Raw genomic sequence first — 19,896 nt, 5'->3', positions numbered from 1 at the left:
CTTACAATACTGTGAATTTTTATTGATTATTTTGGAAGTATTACTATACTATGACTTTTTTTTTTTTTTTCATTTTTTTTTTTTTTTTTTTTTTTTTTTTTTTTTTTTTTTTTTTTTACATTTTGAGTCTTACTATACTATGACTTTTTTGACCATTTTTTTTTTTTTTTTTTTTTTCATGCTTACTACTGTGAATTTTTATTGATTATTTTGGATTTTATCTATACTTTTTTACTATTTTCTGCCTTACAATAGTGTGACTTTTTTGACCATTTTTTGTGCCTCACAATACTATGACATTTCTTGACCATTTTGGAAGTCTTACTATACTATGACATTTTTGACCATTTTTCATGCCTTACAATAGTGTGACTTTTTTGACCATTTTTCATGCCTTACTATACTATGACATTTTTTGAACATTTTTCATGCCTTACAATATTGTGACTTTTTTGACCATTTTGGAAGTCTTACTATACTATGACTTTTTTTGATCATTTTGAAGACTTATTATACTATAACATTTTTTGACCATTTTCATGCCTTACTATACTATGACTTTTTTGACCATTTTTCATGCCTTACAATACTGTGAATTTTTATTGATTATTTTGGAAGTATTACTATACTATGACTTTTTTGACTATTTTTCATGCCTTACAATAGTGTGACTTTTTTGACCATTTTTTGTGCCTTACTATACTGACTTTTTTTTACCATTTGGAAGTCTTACTATATTATGACATTTATAACCATTTTTCATGCCTTACAATACTATGACATTTTTTGACCATTTTTCATGCTTTACTATACTATGACATTTTTTGACCATTTTCATGCCTTACAATAGTGTGACTTTTTTGACCATTTTTTGTGCCTAAACTGTACTATGACTTTTTTTGACCATTTTTCATGCCTCACAATACTATGACATTTTTTGAGCATTTTTCATGCCTTACAATAGTGTGACTTTTTTGACCATTTTTTCGTGCCTTACTATACTACGACATTTTTTGACCATTTTTCATGCCTTATTTTGGAAGTCTTACTATACTATGACTTTTTTTGACCATTTTTCATGCCTTACAATAGTGTGACTTTTTTGACCATTTTTCATGCCTTACAATACTACGACATTTTTTGGTCATTTTTCATGCCTTACTATACTATGACTTTCTTGACCATTTTTCATGCCTTACAATACTATGACATTTTTTGACTATTTTTCATGCCTTACTATACTATTTTTTGATGGTTTTAGAAGCCTTACTATACTATGACCTTTTTTTTTTTTTTTACCATTGTTCATGCCTAACAATACTATGACATTTTTTGACCATCTTTCATGCCTTACCATACTATTTTTTGATGGTTTTAGAAGCCTTACTACACTGTGACTTTTTTGACCATTTTTAACGCCTTATTATATTATGACAGCTGAACCAAAAACGTGATGGTTTTACATGCCTTGGTGTAATTACATTTTTGATTCTCTACTATATTGTGGCATTTTTATACACTTTTGACCACATACTATACTATGCATTTTTGATCTCTGATTATAACCTGACATTTCTACTTCTTTTTTTGGATTACGTTGACTTCTGCATTGTTTGTATATTACTGAATTACTATAATCACTAATATTAGATCACTTTTACCTTTACATATTACTTTTCTTGTTACATATTACTTCTGATACTAATTGCTTTTACATTACTTCTGTTAATACAAATAACTTATACATAGTTTTTATATTGTAGATTAGTTCTATTCACAACACTTTTTGGATATACTGAATACTGAACTACATAATTTAATGTCAGTGCTCTGTGTTGGACAGTTGATGTAAAGCTGTTGGTGAATTACCTGGAGGCCTCTGTCCTGGTCTCAAAGAACTTCTTCATAGTACGAAGACTCTCTGTGATCGTGGACTACGTCTCTGTGATCGCGGACATGTCTCTGAGATTATGGACAAAGTCTCTGCGATCATGGACAATGTCTTTATGATCGTGGACGATGTCTCTGAGATCATAGACGTTGTCTCTGTAACCATTGACAAATATCTCCATGATCGCGGTCATGCCGTCGAATCGAGGAACCACAGTGTCACTACCGATTCTTGCGCAGAGCTCTGCGAAGCATGGGACAATGTCTCTGATCACGGACAACGCCTCTCCCGTCTTTGACAAGGTCTCTGCGACCACAGACAACGTTTCTGATCGTGGACGATGTCTCCCTCATCCTCAACAATGTCTCTCCGATCATGGACCATGTCTCTGCGATCGTGGACGATGCCCCGGGGATCGCGGACAATGTCTCTGAGATTATGGACAAAGTTTCTGCGATCATTGACATGTCTCTGAACGCCAGCAATGCCGACTTATCGGGGACCAAGTCACCACGAGTCATGGACAATGTCTCTGATCACGGACGATGTCTCCCTCATCCTCAACAATGTCTCTCCGATCATGGGCCGTGTCTTTGCGATTCTTGGCAATGTTGTGGACGAAGTGGTGACACCTGGAGGAAATCAAAGAGAAACATACAAAGAAAAAATGATCAATAGACTACTACCTATTCCTCATCAACAGTTTAACCATGAAAACACATGCCTTACTATAGTAGAATATATTCACAACATGTTTGATGCTTCACTATACTACCCAACCAGTTGAGGCAGATGGCCGCCCACCCTGAGTCTGCTTCTGTTCAAGGTTTCTACCTCTTAAAGGAAGTTTTTTCTTGCCACTGTCGCTTAGTGCTGCTCATGGTGGGAATTGTTGGGTTTCTTTCTGTTAAATAATATAAAAGAGTACGGTCTAGACACCATACTATACCATGACATTTTTTAATATCTTACTACATCATGACTTTTTTGACAGTTTTTGATGTCTTATTATTGTGATTTATTTCATACTTCTTCTGGTATTGCTAATTACTTTTACATTACTTCTATAAATACAGATTACTTATGCATTATTTTTATATTTCAGATTAGTTCTATCATTACACTTTCCTTATATACTGACTACTCAACATAAACAGTTTAATGTCAGTACTCTTGTTGCTGGAGTTGATGTAAAGCTGTTAGTGAATTACCTGGAGGCCTCTGTCCTGGTCTCAAAGAACTTCTTCATAGTACGAAGACTCTCTGTGATCGTGGACTACGTCTCTGTGATCGCGGACATGTCTCTGAGATTATGGACAAAGTCTCTGCGACCATGGACAATGTCTTTATGATCGTGGACGATGTCTCTGAGATCATAGACGTTGTCTCTGTAACCATCGACAAATATCTCCATGATCGCGGTCATGCCGTCGAATCGAGGAACCACAGTGTCACTACCGATTCTTGCGCAGAGCTCTGCGAAGCATGGGACAATGTCTCTGATCACGGACAACGCCTCTCCCGTCTTTGACAAGGTCTCTGCGACCACAGACAACGTTTCTGATCGTGGACGATGTCTCCCTCATCCTCAACAATGTCTCTCCGATCATGGACCATGTCTCTGCGATCGTGGACGATGCCCCGGGGATCGCGGACAATGTCTCTGAGATTATGGACAAAGTTTCTGCGATCATTGACATGTCTCTGAACGCCAGCAATGCCGACTTATCGGGGACCAAGTCACCACGAGTCATGGACAATGTCTCTGATCACGGACGATGTCTCCCTCATCCTCAACAATGTCTCTCCGATCATGGGCCGTGTCTTTGCGATTCTTGGCAATGTTGTGGACGAAGTGGTGACACCTGGAGGAAATCAAAGAGAAACATACAAAGAAAAAATGATCAATAGACTACTACCTATTCCTCATCAACAGTTTAACCATGAAAACACATGCCTTACTATAGTAGAATATATTCACAACATGTTTGATGCTTCACTATACTACCCAACCAGTTGAGGCAGATGGCCGCCCACCCTGAGTCTGCTTCTGTTCAAGGTTTCTACCTCTTAAAGGAAGTTTTTTCTTGCCACTGTCGCTTAGTGCTGCTCATGGTGGGAATTGTTGGGTTTCTTTCTGTTAAATAATATAAAAGAGTACGGTCTAGACACCATACTATACCATGACATTTTTTAATATCTTACTACATCATGACTTTTTTGACAGTTTTTGATGTCTTATTATTGTGATTTATTTCATACTTCTTCTGGTATTGCTAATTACTTTTACATTACTTCTATAAATACAGATTACTTATGCATTATTTTTATATTTCAGATTAGTTCTATCATTACACTTTCCTTATATACTGACTACTCAACATAAACAGTTTAATGTCAGTGCTCTTGTTGCTGGAGTTGATGTAAAGCTGTTAGTGAATTACCTGGAGGCCTCTGTCCTGGTCTCAAAGAACTTCTTCATAGTACGAAGACTCTCTGTGATCGTGGACTACGTCTCTGTGATCGCGGACATGTCTCTGAGATTATGGACAAAGTCTCTGCGACCATGGACAATGTCTTTATGATCGTGGACGATGTCTCTGAGATCATAGACGTTGTCTCTGTAACCATCGACAAATATCTCCATGATCGCGGTCATGCCGTCGAATCGAGGAACCACAGTGTCACTACCGATTCTTGCGCAGAGCTCTGCGAAGCATGGGACAATGTCTCTGATCACGGACAACGCCTCTCCCGTCTTTGACAAGGTCTCTGCGACCACAGACAACGTTTCTGATCGTGGACGATGTCTCCCTCATCCTCAACAATGTCTCTCCGATCATGGACCATGTCTCTGCGATCGTGGACGATGCCCCGGGGATCGCGGACAATGTCTCTGAGATTATGGACAAAGTTTCTGCGATCATTGACATGTCTCTGAACGCCAGCAATGCCGACTTATCGGGGACCAAGTCACCACGAGTCATGGACAATGTCTCTGATCACGGACGATGTCTCCCTCATCCTCAACAATGTCTCTCCGATCATGGGCCGTGTCTTTGCGATTCTTGGCGATGTCGTGGACGAAGTGGTGACACCTGGAGGAAATCAAAGAGAAACATACAGAGAAAAAATGATCAATACACTACTGCCTATTCCTCATCAACAGTTTAACCATGAAAACACATGCCTTACTATAGTAGAATATATTCACAACATGTTTGATGCTTCACTATACTACCCAACCAGTTGAGGCAGATGGCCGCCCACCCTGAGTCTGCTTCTGTTCAAGGTTTCTACCTCTTAAAGGAAGTTTTTTCTTGCCACTGTCGCTTAGTGCTGCTCATGGTGGGAATTGTTGGGTTTCTTCTGTTAAATAATATAAAAGAGTACGGTCTAGACACCATACTATACCATGACATTTTTTAATATCTTACTACATCATGACTTTTTTTGACAGTTTTTGATGTCTTATTATTGTGATTTATTTCATACTTCTTCTGGTATTGCTAATTACTTTTACATTACTTCTATAAATACAGATTACTTATGCATTATTTTTATATTTCAGATTAGTTCTATCATTACACTTTCCTTATATACTGACTACTCAACATAAACAGTTTAATGTCAGTGCTCTTGTTGTTGGAGTTGATGTAAAGCTGTTGGTGAAATACCTGGAGGCCTCTGTCCTGGTCTCAAAGAACTTCTTCATAGTATGAAGACTCTCTGTGATCGTGGACTACGTCTCTGTGATCGCGGACATGTCTCTGAGATTATGGACAAAGTCTCTGCGACCATGGACAATGTCTTTATGATCGTGGACGATGTCTCTGAGATCATAGACGTTGTCTCTGTAACCATCGACAAATATCTCCATGATCGCGGTCATGCCGTCGAATCGAGGAACCACAGTGTCACTACCGATTCTTGCGCAGAGCTCTGCGAAGCATGGGACAATGTCTCTGATCACGGACAACGCCTCTCCCGTCTTTGACAAGGTCTCTGCGACCACAGACAACGTTTCTGATCGTGGACGATGTCTCCCTCATCCTCAACAATGTCTCTCCGATCATGGACCATGTCTCTGCGATCGTGGACGATGCCCCGGGGATCGCGGACAATGTCTCTGAGATTATGGACAAAGTTTCTGCGATCATTGACAATGTCTCTGAACGCCAGCAATGCCGACTTATCGGGGACCAAGTCACCACGAGTCATGGACAATGTCTCTGATCACGGACGATGTCTCCCTCATCCTCAACAATGTCTCTCCGATCATGGGCCGTGTCTTTGCGATTCTTGGCAATGTTGTGGACGAAGTGGTGACACCTGGAGGGAATCAAAGAGAAACATACAAAGAAAAAATGATCAATACACTACTACTTATTCCTCATCAACAGTTTAACCATGAAAACACATGCCTTACTATAGTAGAATATATTCACAACATGTTTGATGCTTCACTATACTACCCAACCAGTTGAGGCAGATGGCCGCCCACCCTGAGTCTGCTTCTGTTCAAGGTTTCTACCTCTTAAAGGAAGTTTTTTCTTGCCACTGTCGCTTAGTGCTGCTCATGGTGGGAATTGTTGGGTTTCTTTCTGTTAAATAATATAAAAGAGTACGGTCTAGACACCATACTATACCATGACATTTTTTAATATCTTGCTACATCATGACTTTTTTTGACAGTTTTTGATGTCTTATTATTGTGATTTATTTCATACTTCTTCTGGTATTGCTAATTACTTTTACATTACTTCTATAAATACAGATTACTCATGCATTATTTTTATATTTCAGATTAGTTCTATCATTACACTTTCCTTATATACTGACTACTCAACATAAACAGTTTAATGTCAGTGCTCTTGTTGTTGGAGTTGATGTAAAGCTGTTAGTGAATTACCTGGAGGCCTCTGTCCTGGTCTCAAAGAACTTCTTCATAGTATGAAGACTCTCTGTGATCGTGGACTACGTCTCTGTGATCGCGGACATGTCTCTGAGATTATGGACAAAGTCTCTGTGACCATGGACAATGTCTTTATGATCGTGGACGATGTCTCTGAGATCATAGACGTTGTCTCTGTGACCATCGACAAATATCTCCATGATCGCGGTCATGCCGTCGAATCGAGGAACCACAGTGTCACTACCGATTCTTGCGCAGAGCTCTGCGAAGCATGGGACAATGTCTCTGATCACGGACAACGTCTCTCCCGTCTTTGACAAGGTCTCTGCGACCACAGACAATGTTTCTGATCGTGGACGGTGTCTCCCTCATCCTCAACAATGTCTCTCCGATCATGGACCATGTCTCTGCGATTCTTGGTGATGTCGTGGACGAAGTGGTGACACCTGGAGGAAATCAAAGAGAAACATGCAAAGAAAAATGATCAGTTACTTTTATGATTACACTTTTCTGATATATTGAATACTGAACATAAACAGTTTAAACAGGACAGATCAGTGCTCTTTGTTGGACAGTTGATGTAAAACTGTTGGTGAATTACCTGGTGGCCTCTGTCCTGGTCTCAAAGAACTTCTTAATTGTACGAAGACTCTCGTGAACATTTAACAACCATTAGAGGCTGTTTCAGAAAATCAACAGCTGACTGTCGTCACCTCCTGAAGAACCAACAACAAATATTTGGGAAAAAGTCAAATGATTGTTGTGTGTCTATCAACTAATCACTGAAGCAGTCATGTATGTTACTGTGAACTGCACAGCAATAATAAACACTATCAGTAATTTTAACTTGTGTTTATGATACTTCAGTAAAAGGTCTGAGTATTTCTTCCACCACAGACAGAATCAGCTGGGATTTACCCAGTGACACTAAATGAAAAAAATCAAGCGAGTGCTGACATTATCATGTTTAGGACACACACCTGTTGGTCTGTAAGGTGATGTTGGTGTTTCTGTCCAAGCTGCAGCAGCTGAGCAAGTCGACCTGGAAAACACAAGTACAACACCTGAAACAGTGATTAACTAACTAATACGGCAGAGTAATGAAACTTTTTACCACTAAAACTCACACAGTGAAAACTAAACACTAAAGCTCAACAATTACAAATAAAACTTGACTGACCTCAAAGAGAAAAGCAATGTTAAAATCTGAAAGTATAATTTTGACTTTAAAAGCTTAAATGTTGGTGTAATGATTTCTAATTGATCTCAGCTCAGACACTGCGGAGGAGCACAGAGTCAAAATGTAGTTTTCAAGCCTTTAACACCAAACTGAGCTCAAACAAGCATCAAGTCCAAACAAACTAATGACTGGATATTAATCATTACAGATGAACCAGAGCATTCTCCAAACATTAGAGGAGTGTTTCAGAAAATGGGCTGAACTAACAGCAAAGGAACTAAGATGTTTGAGCTTCAAACTTGTGGAGGAGCAAAGAGTTAAAGTTTAGTTTTCAAGATTGAATTTAACATAAAACTGAGCTCAGTCAAGTTTTAAGAAATTTCTCATCACTACTGCGGGTCAGTTGATAGCTGTGGACAGATTACTGCCACTAATCTACAAAGACACAACGGTCACAATGAGATGCTGAACTGCCACAACGAAACACAAAACGACCTCAAAGAAACGTAAAATGATCAGGACGCAGAACTACAGAGACGCAGTGAGAACGACCACAAAGAGACTAAGCATCCAGGTAAAGACACAACATGACCACAAGGACATGATAATCAGAGAAACAGACTAAACTGTTCCCACCCTCCACAGCTCATGTCAGGGACGCTACAGTCACGGAAACACAAATCACTTTAGCCCACGCAAATAAAACCGAAAACAAAAAGGAAAAAGCTTCTAATGCATCATTTAAAGATAATGCTAATGCTAACGCTCGACGCTACTGCTAACGCTGGCATCCAAGTGTAAAGCAGCCAGGTACAGACGCGATACAATACGGATTGACCACAATTCGACACAAAACGATGACAACGACACGAAGGGCTGCCATAAACTGAGTTAGAATGACCAGGATGGAACAGAGAGTTACAGAGAGATGGAAAATGTTGGTAAAGTGACTGTAAACAAACACAACAGGGATTTAAACATCTATCAGGAGATCGATGTGTTTTCACCACGTTGGGTTCCACAGCTCATGTCAGGGAAACACAAACACACTCTGACCCACGCGATATAAAAAAAATGGGGGAAAAAATGGAAATAAAGTCGAAATATGTCTCTAACAGAGAAGGCTAATGCTAACGCTCGCCGCTAGCTAGTTCACTCCTTAGCCTTACCTTCGCGCTACAGGTGTGTTCAGCGTCCAGCCTCATTCGACAAAAAGCAGCTCCACAGTTTGTTTTAACCTCCAGGATTCTCTGGTGATTCAGTTTCCTCACGGTACTGACAAACCGAGAGAACCGTTCAAACGCTGGTTTAAATCTGTTTTCCGGCTTCGTTTCTCCGCCTCTCCACGCTCCTCCCCCAAGGTCATGACCGGTGACGTCACACGACGCAGCCAATGACGACGCAGGCAAGCTCAACGACGGGGGAAGGAGGAAAAGGTCTGCGTCATGGATGTAATATTAATAATCAATCTATGTCTCTGGAGCTTTAGAAATGAAACCAACATGTAGATAAATTACATGTGTTGGATCAGGCCTGGACTTTTGTCCCTGTCAATCATTCACACCAATTAACCAGGGAACATATTCATTAACCAGGGAACATATGGCCCAGGTTCAATACCAGTTATCCTTTAAGTGCCTAGAGATGAGTAATTGGTCAGTCCTGAAGGACAGATTTATGCCAGGGTCAGGACAAACATCATTCTGAAATGTGTCTGTATAAGTGAAGACGTGTGACCGTGTTAGTCGCAGCTTCTGTGTAGCATCTTGGAGAATGTAAAGCGAGGACATTAGCATATCAAAGGTCAGACAGAGGAGCAGCCAACCTCCCAGGTGCTGAGAGAATTTACATCAGGTCAGCGCTTTGGTTGATCTCTGGCCTGACCCAACCTCAAACCAAATCCCAGCTGCTGATCTGTTGGCTTTCACATCAGGAAACCTGTCAACACCACAGTCTCATTTACATTTAAAGTGCTCTCTCTTCTGTTGTGCAGCCCACACTCATCAAGAGTGACAAGTAATAACTGTGGTGATGGACGACTGATTTTTAACATGTTTAAAATACTCTGAGTACAGCACAGTAAACCTGGAGAGTGCATACTTGGTCAAGCTCATAGAATTGGATTTTTGACGTATAACTCAGGCTGGAGTTTCATTAAAGTAACACTGAAAAGGACGCTGAGAAACAGCAGCCTCCTCAGCCCAAAGTGGAAATTACAGGACACTGTCAGAATGGACTATTACTTCTATAAGTTAGCAGGGTAGCACAAATAGTCAACTGGTAAAATGTCACATCCAATTTCATCTCCATAGAAGATGTTAAGGAGCACGTTTCAGGCCATTTGCAGTGGATGAGGAAATGTTTATAATGAAATGTTGACCTCATTTTGTTGGGTGTTGTGTTTGTGTTTATTGTGCAAAAATTGGCAAAATGTTGGTTCTACATTTGACACAAGTTGCATGTTATTGTGGATATCTGAGGTGGGATTACAGATTACAGCAGCAGCTGTTATACATGATACAGAAATCTTTAATACTGTAACATTATTTAACGGGACGTCTAAATACCAAGTTGTGCACCTTTAAAATGACATAAAAATGAACTGACTTATTCATGTTTTATTTGTTGTGATGTGTATTTTGCAGATTCCCCTCAAAGCTGAACCTGAGTGGCACAACCAGTGACAAACACTGCCACCTAGTGGACACTGCCGAACATCACAGGGCGTATTTCAGGCAGTAACACAAACACAGGTTAGACAGTTGACTGTAGTTATCATGGGGACCTCAGAGCTGTTATCAGCCGCCTGCAGGCAGTGGGCCAGCTTCGACCTGACTTCCCATCGGGCTCAGTTACAGCAGCGTGAAAAACAGCTCCCTCCTGTTCACACGTCTGGACATCATCAGGTTTTTATCTGGCAGCAGCTCAGTGTCTATAAGCAACAGTTGACGTACGGCAAGTTGTCACATGACGAGCGGTCACGAGTCACACTTTCTTCACAGACGAGCAGAGACAGCTGATGTGTTTAAGAGCTTTATTTCTGTACAATAACACACTTGATGCTCTCCACCATCTGGAATGGCAGTTTACATATTTACATGTATTTACATGACAGGAAAACTGTTTAAAGTGTCACTACAAGGCAGGAAAATCCATTTCTACGAAGGTTGTTCACTCCAAAATAAGAAATATCCATTGTGTGAGAAGACTGATTAGATTTCACAATAAAACATGTTTTTAAATCCATAAAAATAATAATTCTTTTAAAAGTAGACATCTCAGCTGGATATCTGATTGTAGAGTGAACCTTCTTCTGAGTCATTAGCTGTAAATACTGTATAACTGTTTGTTAGTGAGTATTTATGCTGCAGTAATGTAACTGTACTATAATGGCTTGTGTTCATGTATCAGAATTTGTGCATTTTAATAATATTATGGGGAAAAACTCATGTTAACATGAAGTTAAAATTAACTTGTAAAACTCTTTTTTCTTAATATAAGAAACACACAAATATAATATGTACAGGTGGACGGTAACATGGGACGTTCATACAGTCCATGTAACGAACAGAAGGATGTGTCATTTTCAACATTATATGTCTCATATTCATTATAGTCATAGAATCTGATTCTAGCTTTAATTAAATATGTTGAGTAAGTGCATGAAATCATTTAAGTTTTAGATTGAACTGAAACAAGTCAAAACTGAAAACTGATCAACAAACAAACAAAAAAATGTAATTTAGACTCAGCTGTTCTGAAAATGTCTCATCCTTTGTAAAAGCATTAAACTCTTATTTTCAGCATGAAGTGGTATTTCTTCATCTTACTGAGGTCAAAGTGCACGGCTCCCTTCTTTACTGAGCATGATGAGTTGGTGATTTGCAGGTCAGAAGATGTTGAGGTTAAAACTTGGCTGAAATGATGTTTAAACTTTTCATACAAAATATTCTAAACGTCATTTTTCAGTCTTTGTCTTTTGCCTGACAAATCAGCGTTAACTGTCTGATACTGTGCAGTAACAGATTATTCATCTGAACCCTTTTTTCCACAGGTGGAGACAGAAGAGAGTCTTCACCAGGAAGAAGCTTCAGGTGTGAAGGCGGAGTTTCCTCGTCTTCAGGTAAAGTGATGATGCAGGACAGATTAAACCTTCTCCACTGACAGACTCAGACTGTTATTCTCAGTGTCTGACATTATGGATGATTTTATTAAAGAGAACAGAAACATCTCTATATATCTCTACCAGGCTCCATTGACAAAAACAGGAATTTTACTGGGAGCTGCTGGAATACCACTGCCTCCATCTGTTAGTGTGTTTGTGTTATTCAGAGGTGGAAGAAGTAACCAGATACTTTACTGAAGTAAAAGTACCACATAATGACACAAACAAACTACCAGATGGAGGCAGTAGTATTGTAGCAGCTCCTGTGTTCTGCTCTGTAAAATTCCTGTTTTTGTCAGTGGAGTCTTGTAGTGATAAACGGCGACATTTCTGTGACATGTTCTCTGAACTGGCCCTGAAGCTGCCTTGGTGGAGAAGGATTAATGATCCTACACTGACCACATAACCTCTGAACTACCTTAAACAGGAACACACAGAGTTCTTTGGTAAATTTGAAGAAAAATTCAACTTCTCTGTTAAATAATGAGAATGAGAATCTAAAATCATCCATGTATCGCCTGTTAGCCTCATGATGCTAATGTTTTAGCATTTTAGAGAGTTTGAAGTTAAGTAACTTTTGTAGTTTTTCAGTTTCGGGCCATTGAAAAGTGAAGGAGTCCTGATTCTTATTATTTAACAGTGTGAGCTCCCACAACAAACAGGACTGGTTAAAACCATCACTGATGCCAACCAGTTTCTGTGTGTGTGTGTGTGTGTGTGTGTGCTCGTTTACCAAGAACTGAGTATGATTCCTTCACCGCTGACATGTTTCCTGTGTCCTAGAGGCTCCTGAAGAACTGCAGTGAGAGTTCGTAGGTCAGGAACATGGTGGCGCTCATCGGGAAGCCTCGGATGGCGTTGACCGACGCTCCGCGGAAGAAAACCTGCAAACACAGGAGAAAGAAACGGTCCTCAATAACCCGAGTCATCAACACTGACCTTCTGTTATTGATCACATGTCTGAGAACGACCTGACGTGACCCTGACTGAGGCTTCAACAGGTCTAAGGTCTGTGGTTTGTGTAACAGCTGCAGGTTTCATTCAGGGAACATTTTCCTGTAAATGACTCTGATCCACATTAAATTCAGCTGATTATCAGTCACTGTCAATAACTCATGGTTTTTAATCTGCTGATGTTGTAACACGACACTCGGTTAAACTCTCTTCAGGAGGATCTGACTTCTGAGAACTGAACCTGACTCATCTGAGTGACTCTGTTTACTCTGTTGATCTAAGGTTTCACTCTGTGACTATTAAACCATCTGTTACAGCAGCTCATACAGTAAGTCTGATTCATGTCTACTCACAGTCTCACAGAGAGAAATACACTTTTAGTTTTTAATTCCCACCAGAGACAGGATTTATGTTCAGTCTGACAAAATCAACGAAAGACTCTGAGACTAGAACTGAGCAGCATTAAAACTGGGTTCATCATCCTCTCTGTAATGATCAAAATACATTTAAATACTAAGAAAAAGTTGCTGTTTCCAGTCTGTAGATCAAACAGGTCTCCTGCTTCTTATGGGAAATATTTTGGACAAAAACAAGATGTCACCTCACAGAGATTTTTATTTTATTTTGTGTAGGAGGAGGGAGGTGGCCCCATTACTGCACTTTACTGAGACTCTGTTGTGTCTCATTTAAGAATGAATCTGGTAAATATAATAATCAGCTGAAGTTTGGGTTTTGTTTATCAGATATTTAAAGTTCTCTTTAGAAAATTCACCTCCTGATTTCCTGCTGCTCAGAAATATTTAGACTTGGTGTAAAGCTCCAGTCGAAGCCTCAGCTGTTTAATAAAAGGAATCAAATCTTCGCTCCTGACTGAGTCTCTGTCGTGTTGTGTTTGTGCGTCTCACCTGGATCCCCTCAGTCTTGTAGCTGTGGATGATGCAGTGTAAGATTCCCTTGTACTTTCTCTGCAGCTGAGCGTCAGCCTGCATTCGACTCTTCACCACGTCGGCCGGTGTCGCAGTCACCCAGGAAATGGACCCTGAGGAGGAGGAGGAGGAAGAAGAAGAGGAGGAGGAGGAAGAGGAGGAGAGCAAACTTTACTTTTACTTTACATGAACCACCTGAGAACTCCATTAAAAAGCTGCAGTTTATAAACTCTGTGCCTAAACAGCCAAAGTCCCTTCGAGGATTCAGCTGAACCTGGTCCAACTCCTCACATGAGACAGTTCAACCTGACAGAACAGAACTAACAGGTAATGATGCATTCAGGTGCTCCTTGTAAAACCTGAAGTTATTTATTCGTTCGACGGCTGACTGAGTGGAAGTACAGACAGAAACACCTGGAGGTGAAACTGGAACGTTTCATATCAGACCACAGGTTGCCGTCACCAGCCAATCAGAACTGAGCCTGAGACGCAGAGGAAAACACCGCCACAGACAGATAATATAGACAACATGGTGAATATGAGCAGGTTAAATCACAGGAGGGAACAAAGATTTAATCTGAAATCCAGCTGCTGGTTCCAGCCTAAACATGATTTATGAGCCACAGCTGATTTGATCCTTCAGCACATTTTCACTCGGTCAGTTTGTCTGAATCTGAACACAAGTCTGCTCGAACCTCAGAGAGCAAACAACTCCCAACATCCACAGGAGTCTGCAGGCTGTTTATCCATGAGGTCAGCTATAAGTTTACACCCCTCCCAGCTATAAGTTTACCTCCCCCTTCCTTCCACACGTTAGCAAATCATTTCCAGAAATAACTCTGCCCTGAAATCAGTAAACCTACAGAAACGAGGAGGTGAGATCAGGTCACACCTTTATGGAGCAGAGCAAACGACGTCAATAAAACACCTGTCTGCACAAACAAACCGTCCAACGTGGACTGGGACAGCGAAGAGCAATATTTTCTGCTATGGTATAAACTGGTAGAAATTTCAGGTACAGAAATCAAACGGCTGTGAACTGAAGGAGGAAGGTCAGACGACTTTCAACAAGAGCTGCAATCACAATACTGTGAAATGGGGCCATGCCCATTGGCATGACTTCCTGCTCCGTGACCTGTCATTCACCTCATCGAGCTGTGAGCTGATAAAACCAACGACCGCTAAACATTACTGTTCATGAATGTTAGGCTTCAGTCTGAGGCCACTGACCAAAATTAAACCTCCCAAGACCAGAGTGATGATTCTGTCTGCAGCTTTCATTTCTCCAGAATCAAAACTGAACCATGTCTCCGAACAGGAAGTCGTTTTTACTGTCTAACAAAATAAAGCCCATCAGTGAATAAAGCTCTTTATTTCAGAGTCTGAACAACACAACTCATCTAAAATCCTTCTGATTATTAAACGTTGTGTAACTGAACATTTTCCTTCCTCAGTGAAATGATGAAGAAACATCCAGAAAGCTGAAGGATCCAGTCTGAACGGTTCCTGTCGTCCATCAAACAACTAATGTTCCTGAGCAGAAAAAACACGTTTCGACCAGAAACTGATCAGGTTTTCTTCCTCTGATCTCAGCTGTAGAACAGAGATCGCCGCCATCTTGTTTCTACACTGTTGAGTTCAGAGTGATTCTGTTAACACGAGGACAACAGGTCTGACTTTAGTTAAATGAAGCTCCCAGTGTAACGTCCCTGTATGAAGACAGAGTCTCAGGAGGTTAACCACCTGTTACCAACCAACTCAAACACCCTGATCTCACAGGAAACATCTTCTCTCTGACATTCACCTGCCAGTCCTCCAGCCAGCCAGATAGAACAGGGGTGAGGGCTGGACTTGGCGTCCGACTTCAGCAGGTCACAGAAGATGGTGTACGGGATAAAGTAGAGCGTGTATCCGGGGACGTCCCTCAGGATCATGGCCCCGGCTCCTCGATACAGACCCTGGACCCCCTCGGTCTGCAGGATGCTGCTGATACAGTGGATGGGTCCTCGGTACAGTCTCTGGCTCGGGATGTTGACGGAGCGCAGAGGGATGTTGGTGCCGCTCGATACGTTTCCAGCAAGGTGTAAGTTCTCTGTGGGACAGGAAGTAAACATGACCGGGGGGGTCAGTGAACGCATCGTATGGAAGTAAAACTTCTGTGGTTCAGGTTTATTTAATCTCAGAGAAGCGAGCTGAGTTCAGCTGGTTCAGATCCGTCTCTGAGGAACATCACTTATCACATGACCTGTATGAAGAGTCGATAGAAGCTGTAAACAAATAAAAGGCAAATAAAGGTTTCATGTGCCGTTTCACCTTATAATGAAACTCCTGACCTCAGTTTTATTGGTTTAATGTTTAACAACAGAGTCACAGGCCAGGCGGCTCATTAGATCAACTGGACACTGACTTTATACCAGAGAGCTGCAGGGTAAAGTCTGGTTAATACCCAGTCCTGAGGTCAGGTCTGCAGCGCAGGTGAGAGAGCAGCTGAGGTTTACCTGAGATTTCCTCCAGTGAATTCATGAAGAAAACATCTGATCACTGATCCAAAACCTCCTATCTGAGAGTCTGAATGTTGAAATAACCATTAACAATTAACTGAATATGAAACAGATTCAGCTCTGACTGACACCATCAAGCTGAAACTGTTTCCAGCGATGCTTCAACTTTCATTTCAGCTTCAATTATAATACTTCAGTTAAACTGGTAACAACAGTTACTGAGAGGAGAGGATCAGTTTTAATGACAGTTTCAAATCCTCAGTCGAACTACAGACTGTAACAGGACACGATGTTCTCACTGTGTGTTGTTTCCATTGTTTCCAAATCAATAACAGAGTCAGTTGATGTTTTAACACGTGAATTACAAACCCAGCTCACCGCAGGTCACCATCGTCTCTCCTCCACCCCTCATCTAAACCTCATCTAAAATGATGACGATTCTGCACCAGCTTCATCAAAACAAACTCCTGTCTTCTCCCTCAGCAGGAGACAAAGCTCTGTTTCACCACGAGAGTCAGAGCAGAAACAGAATTAATCGGTGTGATAAATAAAAAATTCAAAACTGAACCAGGTGAGAGACGACGAGAGACTGAAGTGGTTGTTCTTATGTTCAGTTAGATTGAAGTTAAAAACAGGAGCACTCTGTTTTTGTTGTTGAACATTGATGTTCCTGTTCCATCAGGCACCGTTATATTCTTCTGTTTCCTTGTGTATCTGGTTAACCACTGCAAAGAAACATTGTGAGAGAGAATCGTGATGTTCTGAGGATATCCAGTACGAGTGTGTTCTGCCTGTGTGAGAGGGCGACTCTGGACACTGTGCTGACCTGATTATCTGTGGTAGGGTTAGAGTTCATCTGAGAACTCATTAATGATCTGACGGCCATGACCTGCAGCTGAACTGAGACACATACGGTTCTAAAACGCGGCAGTAGACCTGAACGATATGACGATCTATATCAGCTGACGAAAGAAAAACGTCTGTCGATTAATCATGGCGTCATAAAATACACTGATGTTTTGGTTTTCAGTCGCTGCTCCACGTGGATGCAGGCAGAGAGGTGAACAGCAGCATGGAGAGTCAAAGAGAGACGGAACCAGATCTCGGCTCCAGACACATCGTGGAGCTGGTTCTTAAAGGAGGCTGCCTCTGTCACATGGTCGTGGTCAGACACAGACCAGAAAAATGCAGAAAGAGAGGTTTCATGCATTGAGTGAAAACACTCTCTAAGCTTTAGAACGACAGAATTAAAACACACTGGGTGAAAACACAGGACTGTTTATCTCCATCGTCCAGCTTCAGAATGAATGATTCTTCTTTCACAAACATCTCAGGCCCAAACAACAAACCCTGATTTACCTGCCAGAACCGTCTGCGTCTGCATTTGCAGTCTGATCTTGACCAGATCCACCGGGGCTCCCAGGCCCACCGACATCAGCCCCGTCAGCATGCTGGCCACGGTCAGGTCCAGCATGCCGCAGGGATGCCGCCCGTCGCCATAGCGATACTTGCTTATGAGTCTCTGTGTGTTGCTGAAGAAGCCAAACACCACCGAGTTGTAGACGGTGACGCTGGCCAGAGGGAAAGACATGCCCTTAAAGAACCCGGAGACCTGAGGGACAGAGAGGAGGGAGGACCGTTAGATCCAGAACAAACACTGAAAAACTCACAGCACAGAGCTGGAGCTGGATGTTGGTCTGTGCCAACAACACACAGAATGAAAAACGAGCAGAAGCTGCTGCCAAACACTCTGAATCTTTTCTCTGTGGAAAGTCTTCTCTCCTAACGGGGGGGCAGAGGGGGGACAGGGGGAGGGTGGGGGGGGGCAGAGGGAGGGCAGAGGGGGGACAGGGGAGGCGGGGGGGCAGAGGGGGTGTTGGAGTTTGCTGAACACATGTTGACAGTTAAACACAGCTGTTCACCGCCTGAACAACACAGACGTGTCTGTAGTGGTCAACAACCATCACCATCAGATTCTCTTCAGTTCCCAACAATAAATCAGGTCTGTGGTGGAATTCAGTTGTTTTCAGATGATCGTCAGATTCCTGCTGAGAAACTGCGTCAGTCTGTAGGTTTACACCAGCACCAGGGTCTGTATCTGGCCTCACTCGGAACATTTGCAGATTAAATGTTAGACGATCCTGGTAGTTGGTCTCTGCCTCAGATGTGGAGGTCACATCCCGAGCAGGACCTGAACTATTTTGCACTTTCACATTCTTTATTTGCGTCACGCTGTGTTTAGGAGCAGTCTTTGGACATAATGTGCATCCCAGTCGTGGTTTACAGCAGTTACAGCCTGAGAGCCTGGGGGGGATCTATGAAATAATTAGCATTCAATTGATAAAGATATGGTAACACACTGAGCCAATGACTCCCACTGAGGTCAGCTTTGGGCCAATAAAAACTCATGATTTCAACACCATGTAAATCACTTTGATCAGGACGTACTGAGCACAAACAAACCAAATAAAACCAGAACAGAACAGAGTGGAGACAGATGGAGTTTGACCGTTTACCGTCTCCTTCCTGTAGATGGTGAGGACACAGTGCAGCGTGTTCTTGTAGCCTTTTCCCGCCTGAAGCCGCGTCTGAATGAGACAGACATGAACCACTTTCAAAATAAAACACAACAAAAACAGGAAGCTGAGGTTTTACCCTCCAGCCTCAGCCACACAACCCTGTTCCAGAAATAAATCAGATCTGATCTGTGTCCAACAGGTTTCTAACATGTTCACTGTGTGTTAGCCTCATGATCTGTCTCATTAAAACACATCATCTCCATTTTAGAATGTTTCATTTTCATTTAAACCTCTGCAGCTTCACATCACCATGTGGATCAGAGTTTTCCAGAATAAACAAACAACTTCCTTCAACAATGAAAAGCAAGAAAATCTGTTCAACGTGGCAAATGAGTCTTAAATCCTCTGGTGGTGAAATAAATTAAACAGGATGTGGCACAAACACTAAAACAGAGTAACAAGTTAAAGATGTGGTAAAATGTTAAATACCTTCACTGTGTCCAGCGGGTGGCCGACGACCACACTGGACGCTCCTGCAGCCAGAGGACAAAGAAAACACACAGAGAAGAAGAAAAGAGAGATGATTACACAGCGAAACAGACTTTTACTGTAAAGACAAACATAGTTTTACAACGAGCTGAAACTGCAGCTCGTCTTTATCTTAAACTGACTCAGTTCAGTCTGAAAGATTCTTTTCTTTTTGGTTTGTGATGCATTTAATGTCACAAACACTCAGCGATTCCCTGCTGCAATAAAAAAGAGACTGGTCCAACTGGGCCGCCATCATGGGGCCCTGGGGCAAAAACATGAGCTATTGTTGCCTTATTAACCCTCTGCTCTCTGTG

At 41.5% G+C, this 19,896-nt stretch overlaps 1 protein-coding gene and 1 long non-coding RNA gene across 3 annotated transcripts; both read right to left on the bottom strand.

Moving 5' to 3' along the window:
- Positions 1–1,858: 1,858 nt before the first annotated feature.
- On the bottom strand, positions 1,859–8,199 carry LOC127139613 (uncharacterized). Of its 2 annotated transcripts, XR_007809864.1 has the most exons (7): positions 7,787–8,197; positions 7,408–7,522; positions 6,804–7,252; positions 5,569–6,223; positions 4,336–4,989; positions 3,103–3,756; positions 1,859–2,523 (listed from the first exon to the last, which is right to left on the bottom strand). It is a non-coding gene; the product is annotated as an uncharacterized LOC127139613 (long non-coding RNA). The 2 variants fall into 2 exon arrangements; XR_007809865.1 differs by lacking the exon at positions 5,569–6,223 and having other exon boundaries at positions 7,787–8,199.
- A 2,807-nt stretch (positions 8,200–11,006) lies between these two features.
- On the bottom strand, positions 11,007–19,584 carry LOC108891008 (solute carrier family 25 member 48; the record flags this gene model as incomplete). The annotated part of the gene is made up of 7 exons (XM_051067660.1): positions 11,007–12,565; positions 12,885–13,035; positions 14,011–14,144; positions 15,836–16,123; positions 17,892–18,144; positions 19,049–19,120; positions 19,541–19,584. Coding segments are annotated over 6 exons (896 nt in total), but the record flags the coding sequence as incomplete, so codon positions are not given.
- Between the last annotated feature and the right edge of the window lie 312 nt (positions 19,585–19,896).

Source organism: Lates calcarifer, unplaced genomic scaffold (assembly GCF_001640805.2).
Source record: "Lates calcarifer isolate ASB-BC8 unplaced genomic scaffold, TLL_Latcal_v3 _unitig_1853_quiver_1539, whole genome shotgun sequence".
Classification (NCBI taxonomy): Eukaryota; Metazoa; Chordata; class Actinopteri; family Centropomidae; genus Lates; species Lates calcarifer.
This window is presented reverse-complemented; position numbering and strand designations above follow the sequence as displayed.